This window comes from Cyanidioschyzon merolae, chromosome 20, assembly GCF_000091205.1.
Source record: "Cyanidioschyzon merolae strain 10D DNA, chromosome 20, complete genome".
NCBI classification, from domain to species: Eukaryota; Rhodophyta; class Bangiophyceae; order Cyanidiales; family Cyanidiaceae; genus Cyanidioschyzon; species Cyanidioschyzon merolae.
Window position 1 is genome coordinate 652,541 of NC_010146.1, and position 14,433 is coordinate 666,973.

General features: G+C 49.9%; 5 protein-coding genes across 5 annotated transcripts, besides 1 other annotated feature; 3 read left to right on the forward strand and 2 right to left on the reverse strand.

The window, feature by feature from the left end:
• Positions 1-111: part of a sequence feature (repetitive element) that runs on past the window's edge.
• A 3,032-nt stretch (positions 112-3,143) lies between these two features.
• On the reverse strand, positions 3,144-3,488 carry CYME_CMT264C (probable iron-sulfur cluster assembly protein IscA; the record flags this gene model as incomplete). Its single annotated transcript, XM_005539217.1, has 1 exon — positions 3,144-3,488. The coding sequence occupies one exon, from the start codon at positions 3,486-3,488 to the stop codon at positions 3,144-3,146; it is 345 nt and encodes a 114-aa protein (XP_005539274.1).
• A 62-nt stretch (positions 3,489-3,550) lies between these two features.
• On the forward strand, positions 3,551-4,570 carry CYME_CMT265C (hypothetical protein, conserved; the record flags this gene model as incomplete). The annotated part of the gene is made up of 1 exon (XM_005539218.1): positions 3,551-4,570. The coding sequence occupies one exon, from the start codon at positions 3,551-3,553 to the stop codon at positions 4,568-4,570; it is 1,020 nt and encodes a 339-aa protein (XP_005539275.1).
• A 5,572-nt stretch (positions 4,571-10,142) lies between these two features.
• On the forward strand, positions 10,143-11,552 carry CYME_CMT266C (MYB-related protein; the record flags this gene model as incomplete). The annotated part of the gene is made up of 1 exon (XM_005539219.1): positions 10,143-11,552. One exon carries the CDS (start codon positions 10,143-10,145, stop codon positions 11,550-11,552), a length of 1,410 nt encoding a protein of 469 aa, XP_005539276.1.
• A 576-nt stretch (positions 11,553-12,128) lies between these two features.
• On the reverse strand, positions 12,129-13,481 carry CYME_CMT267C (similar to glycosyl transferase; the record flags this gene model as incomplete). Its single annotated transcript, XM_005539220.1, has 1 exon — positions 12,129-13,481. One exon carries the CDS (start codon positions 13,479-13,481, stop codon positions 12,129-12,131), a length of 1,353 nt encoding a protein of 450 aa, XP_005539277.1.
• Positions 13,482-13,658: 177 nt separating this feature from the next.
• On the forward strand, positions 13,659-14,201 carry CYME_CMT268C (hypothetical protein, conserved; the record flags this gene model as incomplete). The annotated part of the gene is made up of 1 exon (XM_005539221.1): positions 13,659-14,201. One exon carries the CDS (start codon positions 13,659-13,661, stop codon positions 14,199-14,201), a length of 543 nt encoding a protein of 180 aa, XP_005539278.1.
• Between the last annotated feature and the right edge of the window lie 232 nt (positions 14,202-14,433).

The window sequence follows — 14,433 nt, forward strand, 5'->3', positions numbered from 1 at the left end:
CGTGAAGCGAGACTTAAACGCCGCGATCAATATCAGAAGATGTGCCCTGCTGAAGACGAGACCTGCAGAGCTGACGCGATCCAAGTTTATGGGGCAGCCCCTTATGCCCGATACGTGCAGGAAGCAGCTGAAGCTGATGGCAGGGAGCCGATCAGAAAAGGCCGGGAGGCGCCTGTGAGGGGGTGTGAATTTACCCCACATGGTCCTGGGACATTTTTTCTTTTACTGAGGATACTATATTTGTTTCAAATTAAAATGGTCCGTTAAGCTGCGCGCACTGTTTCTGCACTTCGATTTTTCCGAACACTTTTCGATATACAGCCTCATCATCCAATGTACTGCGACCGGGGGCTCCGCTTCATCTGTTCTTTAGGGCTCTCTGTCGTCATCTCGAAGTGTCGACTCCGGCTCCGTGCCGCTGGAGCTCGTTCAGCCACACCAACTGGGATGGTTCGCGGCGCCCCACGGGCAAGAGTTCGTGAAAGTACTGATATCACAACTTAATTTTTACTTAAGAGCTTCCACTCTATTTCTTTCCCCGACTTGCGCCATGCTCAAATCACGCACTCTCCGAATTTCGATCTCTCTGTTGCAAGGCAACTCGTGGGTTCAGCACTGAGCGCCGTTCCAGTGACGATGAAAACAACTCGACGTCGTTCCTCGACGGCTTGTTCACAAGCCCAGGCCGCGAGTTCACTGGACTTGTCATCCCAAATAATCGACTCTGTCCGAAGGATGAAAACTCCTCTCTTTGTGGCAATGGATGAAATGGCACCCAACGGCAGCATGACACCTCTCGAGTGTTCTCCGGGGGGCCCCCGAATCTTCTGTCTGCGTGGAAAAGAATCTTGTTCTAAGACTTGAATCATCGCAGCGATCGCCTCCAGTGGACAGTGCGTCTCAGTTGTGCACGAGGACGGAACAGACTGATCGAAATATCTGGATGTGTTCCCAATCTTGGGCTTTTTTCAGGTACTTATTTCAACATGGAAAGCATCGCGCACCACCAATCCTCGACTGAAATGGAACAGCGAGCGCTTGCGCGTGCAGCTGCCAGAGTGCTCGCGTGCGGGACTACTCAGGGAAAGCGCGTGAGCGTAGCGCACGGCACAGGGCGCAGGACCGGAGGGCATCTACGGGAGCCGCCGGCGCTCGTCAAGCGCATTCACCGGGCGACAAAGCAAGCGCGCATGTACCACGGGGCGGCGCTTGGCGGATTAGGCGTTGTGGACATTCGTGAGGACCTGAGCGCAGTCACCTACCACCGCTATGTGGGCGCATTAAAGTTGAACAGAAAAAGGGTGAAAATGCGAAGCAAAGGCTTGATTGCAACCTTCGTCTGTACATGAAATACGTAGAAAACAAGAGGAAGCGGCGAAATCGTGGCTGTAACGTTGCCATCAACATCCCTCGACTGCTGGCAACAGAGCTGGACGGATAGGAGAGCACGACGTATTGAAGGCTGGAGATAAGAGCGGGGAGAAGAACCAGTCACAGAAAAAGCCCGCGCTGGCTGGCGTTGGTGGCATCGGGAAGAGATCCGAAGCTGGGTTGATTCGCCCTCGTCAGCCGAGTGCAATCTTTCAATTTTTTGTCTCGCATGGTAAGGGGCTGTGTGGAGCGGCGAAGAAATGAGAGACGCTTCGTGACGCGCCCCGTTGCCTACAGTGCTAGGCGAATTATGCAGCCGCATACGCGCGATTTGTGAGCAAACATGCCCGTACATTCAAAATCATTCTGCGTATAGTTTATCTTAGACTGAGCCCGTACCCCTCTGGGCATACTGAGCTGAGATGCGCTCTGTCTATCATAGTACAGATCATGGAAAAAGCCGTGTCATGTGCTGCATGCAAAAAGGTACTTTCTGCAGGAATCTTTGTTTTCTGATGCAGCGCGGTTTGAGCTTCGTTTTCAAATGGAACATTTAGTTGTAAAATATTAAGGACAACAGAGGGCCTGGCTTCATACGCGTTACCGAAGCCATTAAGGCCTAAATCCTGATGCGAAATTGCTTCTGGCCGTTTCTTGGAAAACGAACGGACTTCGAATGCTATTTTTCTGCATGTTCTTCCATTATGAGACAACAACCTTGGGACTTATCGTGCCCCTTATGTCTGCTACATGGTTTGCTATTCCAGGAGAGCCCCAACAGGAAAAATGTGCGTGAAATTCCACCGCGAATCTTTTGTGAGGCCTTGAATCATAGGGGCGCCTAAAATACAGAGTCTACGCTGCTTAAAATCCGAATGAAAATATCCTGCGCCCCTGGGAACGAGAGTGCTTTCCCGAAAAGAGGGGCCCTCTGGAGCGATTTCTTTGTTCTCTTCGATTGACAATTCTTGGAATGTGTGGATATTTTGAACGTATACGCAAAATCACGGGGAGTTACGCCCAACAAACTTGCACGCGTGAATAGTGGATGAGGTTCATTAAGGCGTAAATTTTTGGTCTTCGAGGTTCCCCTGAGCGCCTATTCCCAATCATGAAGTAAAGAATTTACATATCTCTCCTCACGCATCTAGCACTGTAAGTACACTCGCAACTTGTTTCCGAATGTATGATCAGCCACTCTGAAGCTAGTCATGAAGAGTTCATTCGCAATGTCTGGCGCATTTTCAAGCCTTTCAAGGTCTGATACCCTCTAAATGATATGCCATGAGGAAGACGCGTCAAGTAGACTAGCACTTCCTGCGCAGTGATAGCCCACCTATTTGATTCACAAAAGAACCTTTGAGCGAAGTGAAAAATACATCGAGCTTCCGAGAAGCAGGTTCCGTACTCCGAAACGCAAACTTCAACAATGCCACGGTAATTGCCATATGGATGCCGACTATGTTGCGTGCAAGGCTCAGGAACTTGATACAATCAAACATTTTCCACCAGGAAGAGCCTACACTCCAACCTTGTATCCAAAGCCTCACGCAGTTTGAAGAATTTCTTGTAACGATGCAACAATCGTGCTTCAGCTATTTTCTTCGTGTGAGGCCCGCAAGTATAGAAGTCAGCCCTCGCTCCCTTACATTCTCTCGGTAAAACCATTATTGAAGCTAGTTGCTGTACGAAACAGGTTCCCAAGCAGAAGCTACACCTATAGGTGGAACTTTTAGAGTTAAGCGCTCGGTGGTGAAACCGCAACTCCCAGCCTAGACGTTGAAGGACTCACCACAGCCGCAGGTTCCCTTCGCATTCGGGTTCCGGAAAACAAACTCACTGGCCAGGTCGTTTTCAACGTAATCCATTTCTGTGCCAACTACGTGAAGCATAGCTCTTGGGTCTACGAGTACTCGAACCCTCCCGTCCGCAGAAACGACTTCCTCTTCGAAACGTCTCCTCTCCTTCGCGTAGTCGAGCTGGTAAGACAGCCCATTGCAGCCGCGCTGCTTCAGGGACAGTCGAACACCGTAAGACTCGGGATGTTTTTCGAGAAGGGACCGCAAACGCTTCGCTGCGGCTTCCGTTATAGTCATAGCGGCTCTGCTGCGACACATGGTCAGAAACAGTTGTGTGGAAATCAAAACTTTGATTGCAATCTTTCGCTTCGCTTCCGGATATGACACGTCGTCGCCTCGTCACGTTCAGCAAGGCTTGTACCATTGTACCCACATATGAGTGCTTCAACCGGTGCACTTACTGTAATTTTCGAAAAGATGCTTCGGGTTGGATATCACTCTCCAAGGCGGCTGAGATTGCGCGAACTAACCGGGACGCTGGAGCAACGGAAGCTCTCGTTCTTTCCGGAGAAGTCCACCCAAAAAGTTCCCTCAGGAGGCACTGGATAGCACACACTGTCGAAATCTGCAAAGTTGCCATCCAGAATGGCTTGCTGCCGCACGTAAACGTAGGACCACTCAGCTGGGGTGAAATGAAAGAGCTCACAAAGTTCAGCGTGAGTATGGGTCTGATGTTGGAACAAGTCACAGATAAGTTAATGGCAAGCGTGCACCGAAGAGCACCTTCGAAAGACCCCTCACTTCGCATCGAACAGTTGCATCTTGCGGGTCAGCTGAAGATACCTTTCACAACAGGAATTCTTGTCGGTCTCGGAGAAGAAGAATGTGATTGGAAAACCTCCCTGAATTGTATAGCAGCGGTGCACAACAAATACGGGCATATCCAAGAATGCATCATACAGCCCTTTCGTCCTGGTGATCGTGGTTACATTTCGGGCCCGAAATTGAATGCATTCCATAGCGAGGCCCTTCCGTATGTTGTGTCACTCGCTCGCAAGATACTACCGACAGAAATCGCTATACAGATTCCACCGAATTTAGTACTGTCTGATACAGACCGCCGAAAGGGACTAGAGCTCGTGTTCCGGTGCCTCGAAGCAGGGGCGTCCGATCTCGGAGGTATTTCCCCTGTCGATGAAGTTAATCCGACCTATGCGTTTCCTAGTATTACATGGCTGAGAGAAGTTCTTTTACTAGAGGGGTTCGAGCTTATGCACCGTTTGCCTATCTATGAGCAATATATTCCATGGATTCAGAAAGCAGAGAAATTCGAACATCTTCAAAGACTCTTTCCCGTATACAAGCAAGGCAACTCAGCCAAATCAACCCCGAAATCGTGATTTTTTGACAAGCTCTGATAGGAGACCTTCACAAATGAGCCCACGTATCTATAACGGCTCGCAAAATATGTGCTGCAAAGGGCGACGTGAACATTGCTAACTAGGCGAAGATTGTTTTTCGTAGAGGGTTGGCTGAAATTAGTCAAGTTGCAAAATTTTCGAAGATTTTTACCTTTTCAGAGATGGTTTCCGTCACTTCACCAGTGTAAGCCAACAAATGAACGATCGCACTCGGCTGACGAGGGCGAATCAACCCAGCTTCGGATCTCTTCCCGATGCCACCAACGCCAGCCAGCGCGGGCTTTTTCTGTGACTGGTTCTTCTCCCCGCTCTTATCTCCAGCCTTCAATACGTCGTGCTCTCCTATCCGTCCAGCTCTGTTGCCAGCAGTCGAGGGATGTTGATGGCAACGTTACAGCCACGATTTCGCCGCTTCCTCTTGTTTTCTACGTATTTCATGTACAGACGAAGGTTGCAATCAAGCCTTTGCTTCGCATTTTCACCCTTTTTCTGTTCAACTTTAATGCGCCCACATAGCGGTGGTAGGTGACTGCGCTCAGGTCCTCACGAATGTCCACAACGCCTAATCCGCCAAGCGCCGCCCCGTGGTACATGCGCGCTTGCTTTGTCGCCCGGTGAATGCGCTTGACGAGCGCCGGCGGCTCCCGTAGATGCCCTCCGGTCCTGCGCCCTGTGCCGTGCGCTACGCTCACGCGCTTTCCCTGAGTAGTCCCGCACGCGAGCACTCTGGCAGCTGCACGCGCAAGCGCTCGCTGTTCCATTTCAGTCGAGGATTGGTGGTGCGCGATGCTTTCCATGTTGAAATAAGTACCTGAAAAAAGCCCAAGATTGGGAACACATCCAGATATTTCGATCAGTCTGTTCCGTCCTCGTGCACAACTGAGACGCACTGTCCACTGGAGGCGATCGCTGCGATGATTCAAGTCTTAGAACAAGATTCTTTTCCACGCAGACAGAAGATTCGGGGGCCCCCCGGAGAACACTCGAGAGGTGTCATGCTGCCGTTGGGTGCCATTTCATCCATTGCCACAAAGAGAGGAGTTTTCATCCTTCGGACAGAGTCGATTATTTGGGATGACAAGTCCAGTGAACTCGCGGCCTGGGCTTGTGAACAAGCCGTCGAGGAACGACGTCGAGTTGTTTTCATCGTCACTGGAACGGCGCTCAGTGCTGAACCCACGAGTTGCCTTGCAACAGAGAGATCGAAATTCGGAGAGTGCGTGATTTGAGCATGGCGCAAGTCGGGGAAAGAAATAGAGTGGAAGCTCTTAAGTAAAAATTAAGTTGTGATATCAGTACTTTCACGAACTCTTGCCCGTGGGGCGCCGCGAACCATCCCAGTTGGTGTGGCTGAACGAGCTCCAGCGGCACGGAGCCGGAGTCGACACTTCGAGATGACGACAGAGAGCCCTAAAGAACAGATGAAGCGGAGCCCCCGGTCGCAGTACATTGGATGATGAGGCTGTATATCGAAAAGTGTTCGGAAAAATCGAAGTGCAGAAACAGTGCGCGCAGCTCAATGGACCATTTTAATCTCTCACCGAGCTTGAACCGTCGAGAAATTCTAGCTGGAAGCGCGAAATTTGCGCGCGCGTTTGCATAGATTTTCGATCGCGATCTGAATTGTTCTCTTTATTTGGGAGCAATGTTTCATAACGTGCTTAGGCTCCTTACAAGTGTCGTGGCAGAAAACCGAACGGTCCAGTTCTGTTTGACGGGATTCTCGAACAACAATATCGCCGGAAGTTCGAGGGATTTGCATTCAGAACAGAATATGTATTTCTTACGATTTCTTTGCTGGCAGCTTCGGGACCAGTGAGGTGGTTGGTTAATTCCAGTGAATCACTAATGTACAGCGAACCTTTATCGTTATATACTTGCACAGGAAAGCGTTTTCCTGTATTTACACTCGATTCACTAACCTCAATGGTTTGCTGTGCCATTCCATGCCAGAACCATGCTCCAGGCCAGAATACCATAAGTCTCATCTGGGTCAATTACTCTCTCTCACGGCAATACTTTAGCGTTTCAGGAGAATGGATTGACTGAGTATTGAATGATTCCCTGGGAAGTTAACTCGACTCAAAGATGCTGAACGCTTCCAATGCACAAAACATTTCCGGACTTTGATCGAGGCGCTCACTTCTCGTTGCGGAGAATATTTGAGCGAATTTTTGCTGGTAGGAGCACACCCGAGCAAGTCTCTCACCTAGCTTTGCACTCCCATTTGACGTCTGCTCAGCTTGCTGGGGATCATCTGGTGAATCAGGCTCGTTTCACTTGTTTCCCCAGCAGCAATTTCAGTTTGCATTCTGCGCTCGTAATAAGTTTACGCCGCCTTGAATTCAATGGTGGTACTCGTAGAGAATCATCTCTGCAATCAGTTCTCGCGCTCGTAGAAGGAACAGAAGAGCATCTTTGTACGCTATAACTCCAAGATCGTCACTGTCTACCTTCGAAACACAAGGCATATCTGCCATTTCTTTTTTTGACTCCACTGAAGAAAAATGGCGAATGAACGCTTCCTGCATCCGTACAATCGACTGCATTGCGTTCCCCAGCGCAGGTCAACTAACCTCTAACGAAGATCGTCTTCAAGAGCCAGTTGGACTTTCAGGTCCTCTCTGGATCTAACCTCCACAGCATGCCACTCAGATGGATACGGTGCTCCAACCGTCGCTATCGGTTGTAACCCCGTCATTCCAAACGTTCGTGTGCCTCCTGACGCCCATCATGCTTCACTCTAGTATAAAGCCCTCGAAAATTTGCACACTATCATCTGGATTCTGTTCAACTCTTTCATTCCGCTCTCTTGATTTTGAGATAAGGCAACCGCGCGATGTATTTCTCTTCATTTATCTTGGACGGTTGAAAATCAGCATCGTTAGTTGAGTCAAGTTTAAGTTTCACAAAGTGCATGCAGCCTGGTCTTCCGTCGGTCTCCATTCTCCCTGCGTACTCCTTACGATTTCCTGCCCTGTAAGGCGAAACGTCGAATCAGCTCTACCCATGATCTTCGGAAAGCTGTTCGAGTGACCCGTGCTCGCTGCCAGAGACCGGCCGTAGCCCACTGAGTGGAACGTATAGTACAGAGGAGTCTGCTGTGATTAGTGGGCGTTGAAGTGACGAACGAGGGCCGCTTCGAGCAGACGCTTACGGAGTCGAGTGCACCCGCATTGGTGGACGGAGTCTGCTTCGCTCTCGAGGGCTCTCTTGAGGCAAATATAATGGGGCGAGAGATGCAAGCAAGGCAGGTACCCCGTTAACGCCATGGTATGGATAAGACTTGTGCCGATCCTCTCGAGGGCTCTTTTGAGGCGAATATAATGGGGCGCGGAATGCAAGCAAGGCAGGTATCCCGTTGACACCATCGTATGGATAAGACTTGTGCCGATCCTCTCGAGGGCTCTCTCGACGCGAATATAGTGGTGCGCGAATTGCAAGCAAGGCAGGTATCCCGTTGACGCCATCGTATGGATAGGACGTGTGGCGATCCGAGTCCGAGATCCACTCGATAGGCGCGGGCGATCTGACGCGAGTCTCGCTCTCGGTGCGATATCGCTTCCGGCGTCGTTGGCACCTCGATCCCATCTGTCACCATCAGCTTGTCATTTGCCTCCTTCGGCACTCCAAGAAACCGTTCTATCAGTCACCACTTTTTTGGGCCAGTAAGGTGGCTAAAACGGTTCTAACTTCCAAACGGTGAACCGATTGAAGCACTCGAGATTGTCTCGCGTATCGTTTCATTTTTCAGGTTGATTCGATATTTTTCTCTTTCGTCATAGATATTCCGATTGCTGATGTGATTTCATGACGTACAAATGTTTTCTCGCAAGCGTGCGTGCAGATCTTGTATACTGCGATCAGGCCGTGTTTCACGTTCTGTCGCGAACGCTGGTAGAAGAACGAAGGATTTGTACAAAAATCCGTGTGGAATGAGGGCAGCTCGCAATGCGCATCCGGAACTTGCACGAGCATTTGCATGACGAGCTGTGCCATGGCAAGAGAAGCTATACTAGCCTTCCTCGGGTAAAAGGCTACACAATATCTGATGGGGTCGTGCATGTCACATGTAGGAAAATTCTTCCTGTTAAAATATTTTAGTCGGTTGGCTTCGCAGAGATTCCAGACCAAACGCTCCGACCAATTGTCTTTCCTGTGCATTCTTGTCTTACACTTGGTAGAATCTTTCTCTCCATTTTCTAGCAGTATTTCGCCTTCTCTTGCGCTCAGCTTGCTGGCTTCATTGTCGTCGGTAAACTCAACATCCGTTTTTCCGCCTGATTCATACGTACCGGATGGACGGTGAGATCAAGGCTCGCTTATTGTGAGTAAATAAGATTGCATCTTTTTTCCCACATATAACTTTACATCATCTGTTCCCTAGCGACTTTGCCCATGGAATGGGATGTGCGTTTTGGTTCCCTCGCGCGCTCGCAAAGAGAAGCAATAGTTTGTTTCAGGACAATAGAAAGAAGAGAATGATTTGTCTACGAGCGTTTTCACGAGCACGATAGACTCGTTCTCGCAGATGGCGTCTCACTATGTGAGACGAACATGCCCTTTGTGTGATAGAAATTCGCGTTTCAGTGCGAGATCGATAATATACAGTTAATCGTGCGACAATCTCACAATGTGGCGTAATTTTTTTGCTCATCCGTTTCTTTTCAATATCGTTCATATTAACGGTACATAAACTTCACATCACTTCTTTTCTTTGGTAGCTTTTCGTAGAGAACGTAGGGAATGGAATGGATCGATGGGGGAAGACGCGTGTAGGTACAGTTTCGCAAATTCAGGCATGAGTGCATGACGTTCAGAACAAGGGCTAAACGAAGGGAAGCTCATCAACCTTTGAACCATAGAGCGACTGACAGACGTAATGCCATTTTTCGCAGGCTCGTAGTGACAGCATACCCTCTCCCGAAACCTCTCTCCAGTTTGCAGGATGCATTTCATTTGTTGGTTACGAGCGAGAAAATCAAAAATAAACAAAAAGAATGCGCTAGTCAATGTGCAACAGAACTCACTGTTCTGCGCACAACCACTCTGAGCGTAACGAACACGATTCAATCGTGTAAAGCGTGTTTTCCGGGTGCTCCCACCATCGCACGATCTCATACCAAGTTACTTGAGGAGCGTACTTAATAGATCGTTTCCCCATACCCAGACACTGTCGTATGTCACAACGGCATACCAGTGCGCTTAGGAGTCAACTGACGACAAGTCAGGGAGTATACGCGAAGGGAGCCACACCGAGTGGCTCAAAACCGGCTCCCGCGCCAATGCGCGTAGCTCTTGTACAATGGCTGCATAACCGCTTTTCATAGAAAACCAAAATGAAACCTAAGGCGTGTTGCAGCGACCAGCAAATCATCAATACTTTTTGGGCCGATTGGCGAGGGCGACTCCATCGACCGTTACACGAATCTCCGAGGCGGCGGATCCGCGACGCCTGCGGCTGCGATTTTATCTTCTAAATAATTTCGCATCCGCACAGTTCTAGCTCACAGTTGCCGATAGTAGTTTCCGGCTCCTTAGTTTCGTTTAGATGGACCATGACTTTTGGTGTAGTGATCTGGAGTTTGAATCATATCCGGAGTTGATGAGTGGGAACGGGCGCGAGAGCTCCGTCGACGCAACTGCTGCCGACGGTGACGGTGCTGGCTGCAGAAACCCGCTCAGAGAGACACTTGACTCGCACGCAAAGCCACTCGGTAGCGATCAATTTTTCGAGCAGGTTCTGCCTAGAGAGGGCGACTTCCTTCACGAAGGCCCTTTTCTTAGTGAGGACTCGTTGCAGCGTTTGCTGCTTTCTGTTTCGTCTCCCAGGACCCATGGCGAGTCACAGCTCTCGGAAGAGAAGTCCACTCCGGACAAGAGGAGAAGCGGACAGTCAGGTAAAAGCAATAAGGCAGCCCAGGGAGACATACTTGAAGACCCGGAAAGCTTTGTCGGTACTCAAACGGACGCCCATGGCGACAATACTGTCAGCCTTCGGGACGTTCTTGCGCTAGCGTTGCCGCGAGTAGACCCGTACTCGCGCCAGCGTCTCCTTGAGCTCCACGGTTTACTTCGCAAAGGTTCTCTCGATGTGTATGGATTTATCAGCGAGCTGCGTAGAGTTATAGGCTCTAGGATGCTTCGTGAGCTGGCAACCGAGCTGGAAACGACTCAGCACGATTTTCTCGAGTGTGAGAGGACTCTTGGGGCGCACAAAACCCAAGAATCATTCATAGAACCGAGTCAACAAAACGCTATGGAGTCTGTTGAAGAGATTTCTCTCTTGGAACCAGCAACCATGGCGGGAACCGAGGTGTCATCAAGCGAAAGTACGCCACTCTCGACGTCCCAGAGCGCGTCCACCAGCAAACCGAAGAAGCGCGCTTGGACCCGACTCGAACATTATATATTTTTGAAGGCAATGCAGATCTACGGTAGAGGGAAGTGGAAGTATATCGCCGACGTCCTGCCCGGTCGAACTCCAAACCAGGTTGCGAGTCACGCCAAGAAGTTTTTCCTGCGACAGAGAAAGAGCTTGAAAGACAAGCGAATGCGCAGCATACATGATCTCGTTCTCTCAAGTCCTGAAATGCGCGAAGTGGAACGGGCCCTCGAAACTGGAGCGATTGAAACGCCGGGGTTCAATCTGGCGGCACTGGGTATCGTTCGGAAGGTACAGTCCGTGTTTCCCCGGCCTGCGCCTTCACATCATGATGGAAGCCTCAGTGGGTGGGAGACTGCCCTTCCTGGGATCAGCAGGAGAGCGGAGTACACGTCTGCCCCCATGTATCCTTCCGCGGACTATGCGGGGACAAACGCTCACATGGGAGACCCGATGACGCGCAGCTGCGACCTGCGGCTGCGACGTTTAGAGTACACGGCCCATTTGCTCCGTCAAACGATCTCCACGATGCGTGCTCAAGCTTGCGGCACCTTAGTCGATCCAAGAGGGTCTTGAATGCTCTATCTCCGAGAAGCATCCAAGGCATCTCACGGGTGAAAGGATCAGTGTTAGATTCCGCATTCGTACTTATAAGTGTCCAGACCTGATCCTTTACACGCTTCGACGCAGGATTTAGATGTGTCCATGCATATGAACAGTTAGCATGTTGATAAATCGCTATTCTTTAACTTTCTGGGCACGAATGCAGAATCGTTTGATCCATACTTGCCCAGCTCCCACTATCTGAACACATGCTGGTACTCGTGTGAACGGATATCTGACGCTTTCTAGCCTTTTCGGAAGGATCTTGGCTTCGCAGGCGCTTCGGTGCGCCCCAAGAACTTGTGCTAGATTTCATCATACGGGAGAGCTTTCTGAGTACCATTATACATCTGAAAACGAAAACGTCTTTACTTTCTTTAATTGGAGAAGCGCAGTCATATGCATCTCGGTCGGGCCGGGCATGTCATCAGGTGCGATGCGCATTCCACATGCGGGGCGATTCAGGACCCGAGTATGATGCAACCGCAGTTCAACCATGTACTGCAGCCTATAATTCACTCTCTATTTCTGTATCATTTGGATAATCTACTAGGGAGTGCCACGTTCCATGTCCACTCGTCGAGTGGTTTTCCAGTAGGGAAGACATTCCGATGGCTTCCAAATGCAGAGCACGACAGTCCAGTATATAAAGAAGATCCGGTGCAATGAGAAGATAAGACCCAGAAGCGCTAGCCGCAGACTTGCGCAAGCTTGGCACATGAGTCCTAGGCCCCAGACGAGAAGGAACGCTAGATGAAACCAAACCGCACGGTTTCCATTGAACCAGAATGAGAGAATAAATTGCGGAAGCAAAAATATTGGTGCTAGGAGCACACAAAATTCTACGAGTTCGTCAGGGTCGTTCCACCAGAGGCAGGGCAATGACTCCAGATAGTCCGTATAGCGACGGTAGCCGCCGTAGACCCAGCGAGCCCGCTGCTGAAAAAGTGCCTTCCAGCTAGGAGCTAGTTCCTCCATAACGTAGGTATCATCGATGTAGTGGATCTTCAGACCCGCAATTTTGAGGCGACAAGTCATATCAACGTCATCACCCGTGGTTTGATCATTGAAGAAAAAGCCTCTGAGAGCCGACCTGCCATCAGCAACATGCAAGATGACAGCTTCGTCGAAAAACATGCCATTTCCTCGTAATGAAGCACAACCAGCCCGACGAATCTGTCTCTGAGAGGAGACGAACCAGTCAGCCATATAGTCCGCAACCTGGCAATCCTCAAGCAGGGATCTGCTACCCCATCGAATGGGCTTTTTGAGGACCTGAAGAACAAGCGCGTCTTCGCTCAAAAATACTGCCGCTAGAGCCGCGAGAAGGCGGGGATCGCACTGTGCATCCGCGTCCAAAAAGCCAATAATATGCCTCTTTTTCGGTGAAATAATCACATCTTGCTCTCGTTCATAGAAAATGTACTTGAGTGCTGCATTCAAAGCACCAGACTTGCCTCCGCCGATATCGTGCTGCGGACGTGCAATCGCTTGGCACACAGGCAGAGGTCGCAATGTGTCCCGTATCCAATGATGAATACGGTCAAAGGAACCATCCGTCGAATGGTCATCAAGTACCAAAATCCGATAGGAATCCACTGGGTACTTAAGGCCAAAGCAGAGTTTCTGCAGAGTCTTGCAAATCACGCCGCTTTCATTTTTGCAAGGAACTACCAGAGTGAAGAACGGGAGACTTCCAGTATCAATATCAGCTTCAGGGATTTTTTTAGTTGTAACCTTTTTACGCACTAGGAACGCCAAAAGATATGCGTCTAGTAAGATAGCCGCTATATGGTAAACTCGTGAGGCTGGTCTCCAGAGAAACGACACTACGCCCGCCCCGAGGACACACAAGGGCAAAAGCACCGATCTTGAGCGCCGGTTGCTCGTTTCCGGCAACATCGAGAGGCCCGCGCAAGGTACTCGGACAGAAGTACCGCACAGCACATATCCATTTGAGAACCTGACAGGACGTTATCAGAGCGGAACACTCCACACTAGAACGGACTGGAAACGGCACCGACGTCCACCCTTCGTCTCGCGCACGACGGAAGAACAAGAATCCGCGTTGCTCTATCCATGATCGAGCTCCAGCTTGAACTGTTTCCGGGACATATCGCGGGTTTGCTGCTGGTTGAACTTTCGAAACCTGTTGAAGACTTTGCAAGCATTTTCATACAAGGAACCTGGGAGTGTGCGCTTCTTGATGCGGGTGTCGTTTTCCACAAGTCACAATTGCTGACTGCGGTTAACGTTGCGTTCCAAAGATTCGAGGCTGGACGATTGAAGACTCACTCCCTCCACAATGAGGTGATGCTCGCTCTTTCAGCTAAGCTTAGTATAAGAGATGGACTTGCAGCTGTTCGTTTTTCATGGGAGAAAACTAGATGTTTAGTTGTTGCTGTGGACCCGCCTGCCTCGTTTCCTCAAGCGGCTGAGTCGACGTCGAACGCTCTGGCTGCAAAGGTCAGACATTTTCCGGAGGGTGCGAACGAGCTTTTCAACGAACTCCTTGTTCACGTTGATAAGCCTTCGATCCAGAATCTTTATGGAACAGATATCGATCCACACTGGATATGCACGAAGATTGCTACCGTTGAGTATGTACGGCAGCTTCGTTGATCGTGGCGGCATTACGCACACAGGAACGCTAGCGAACGGAATATTCAACGCGAGGGCAACCATTTGTGGGCGCTAGGAAAGCGACTTGTACCGTCCAGAGCGCTCTGTTGTTATCATGGAATTTGTTACGAATCCATTCATGGTATCACGGTTAACCGACGCTGGGATTGTCATTTTACTTGTCCAGAGCGTTCTGTTGTAATCATTGGGTTTCCTCTGCTGCATTCCCTAT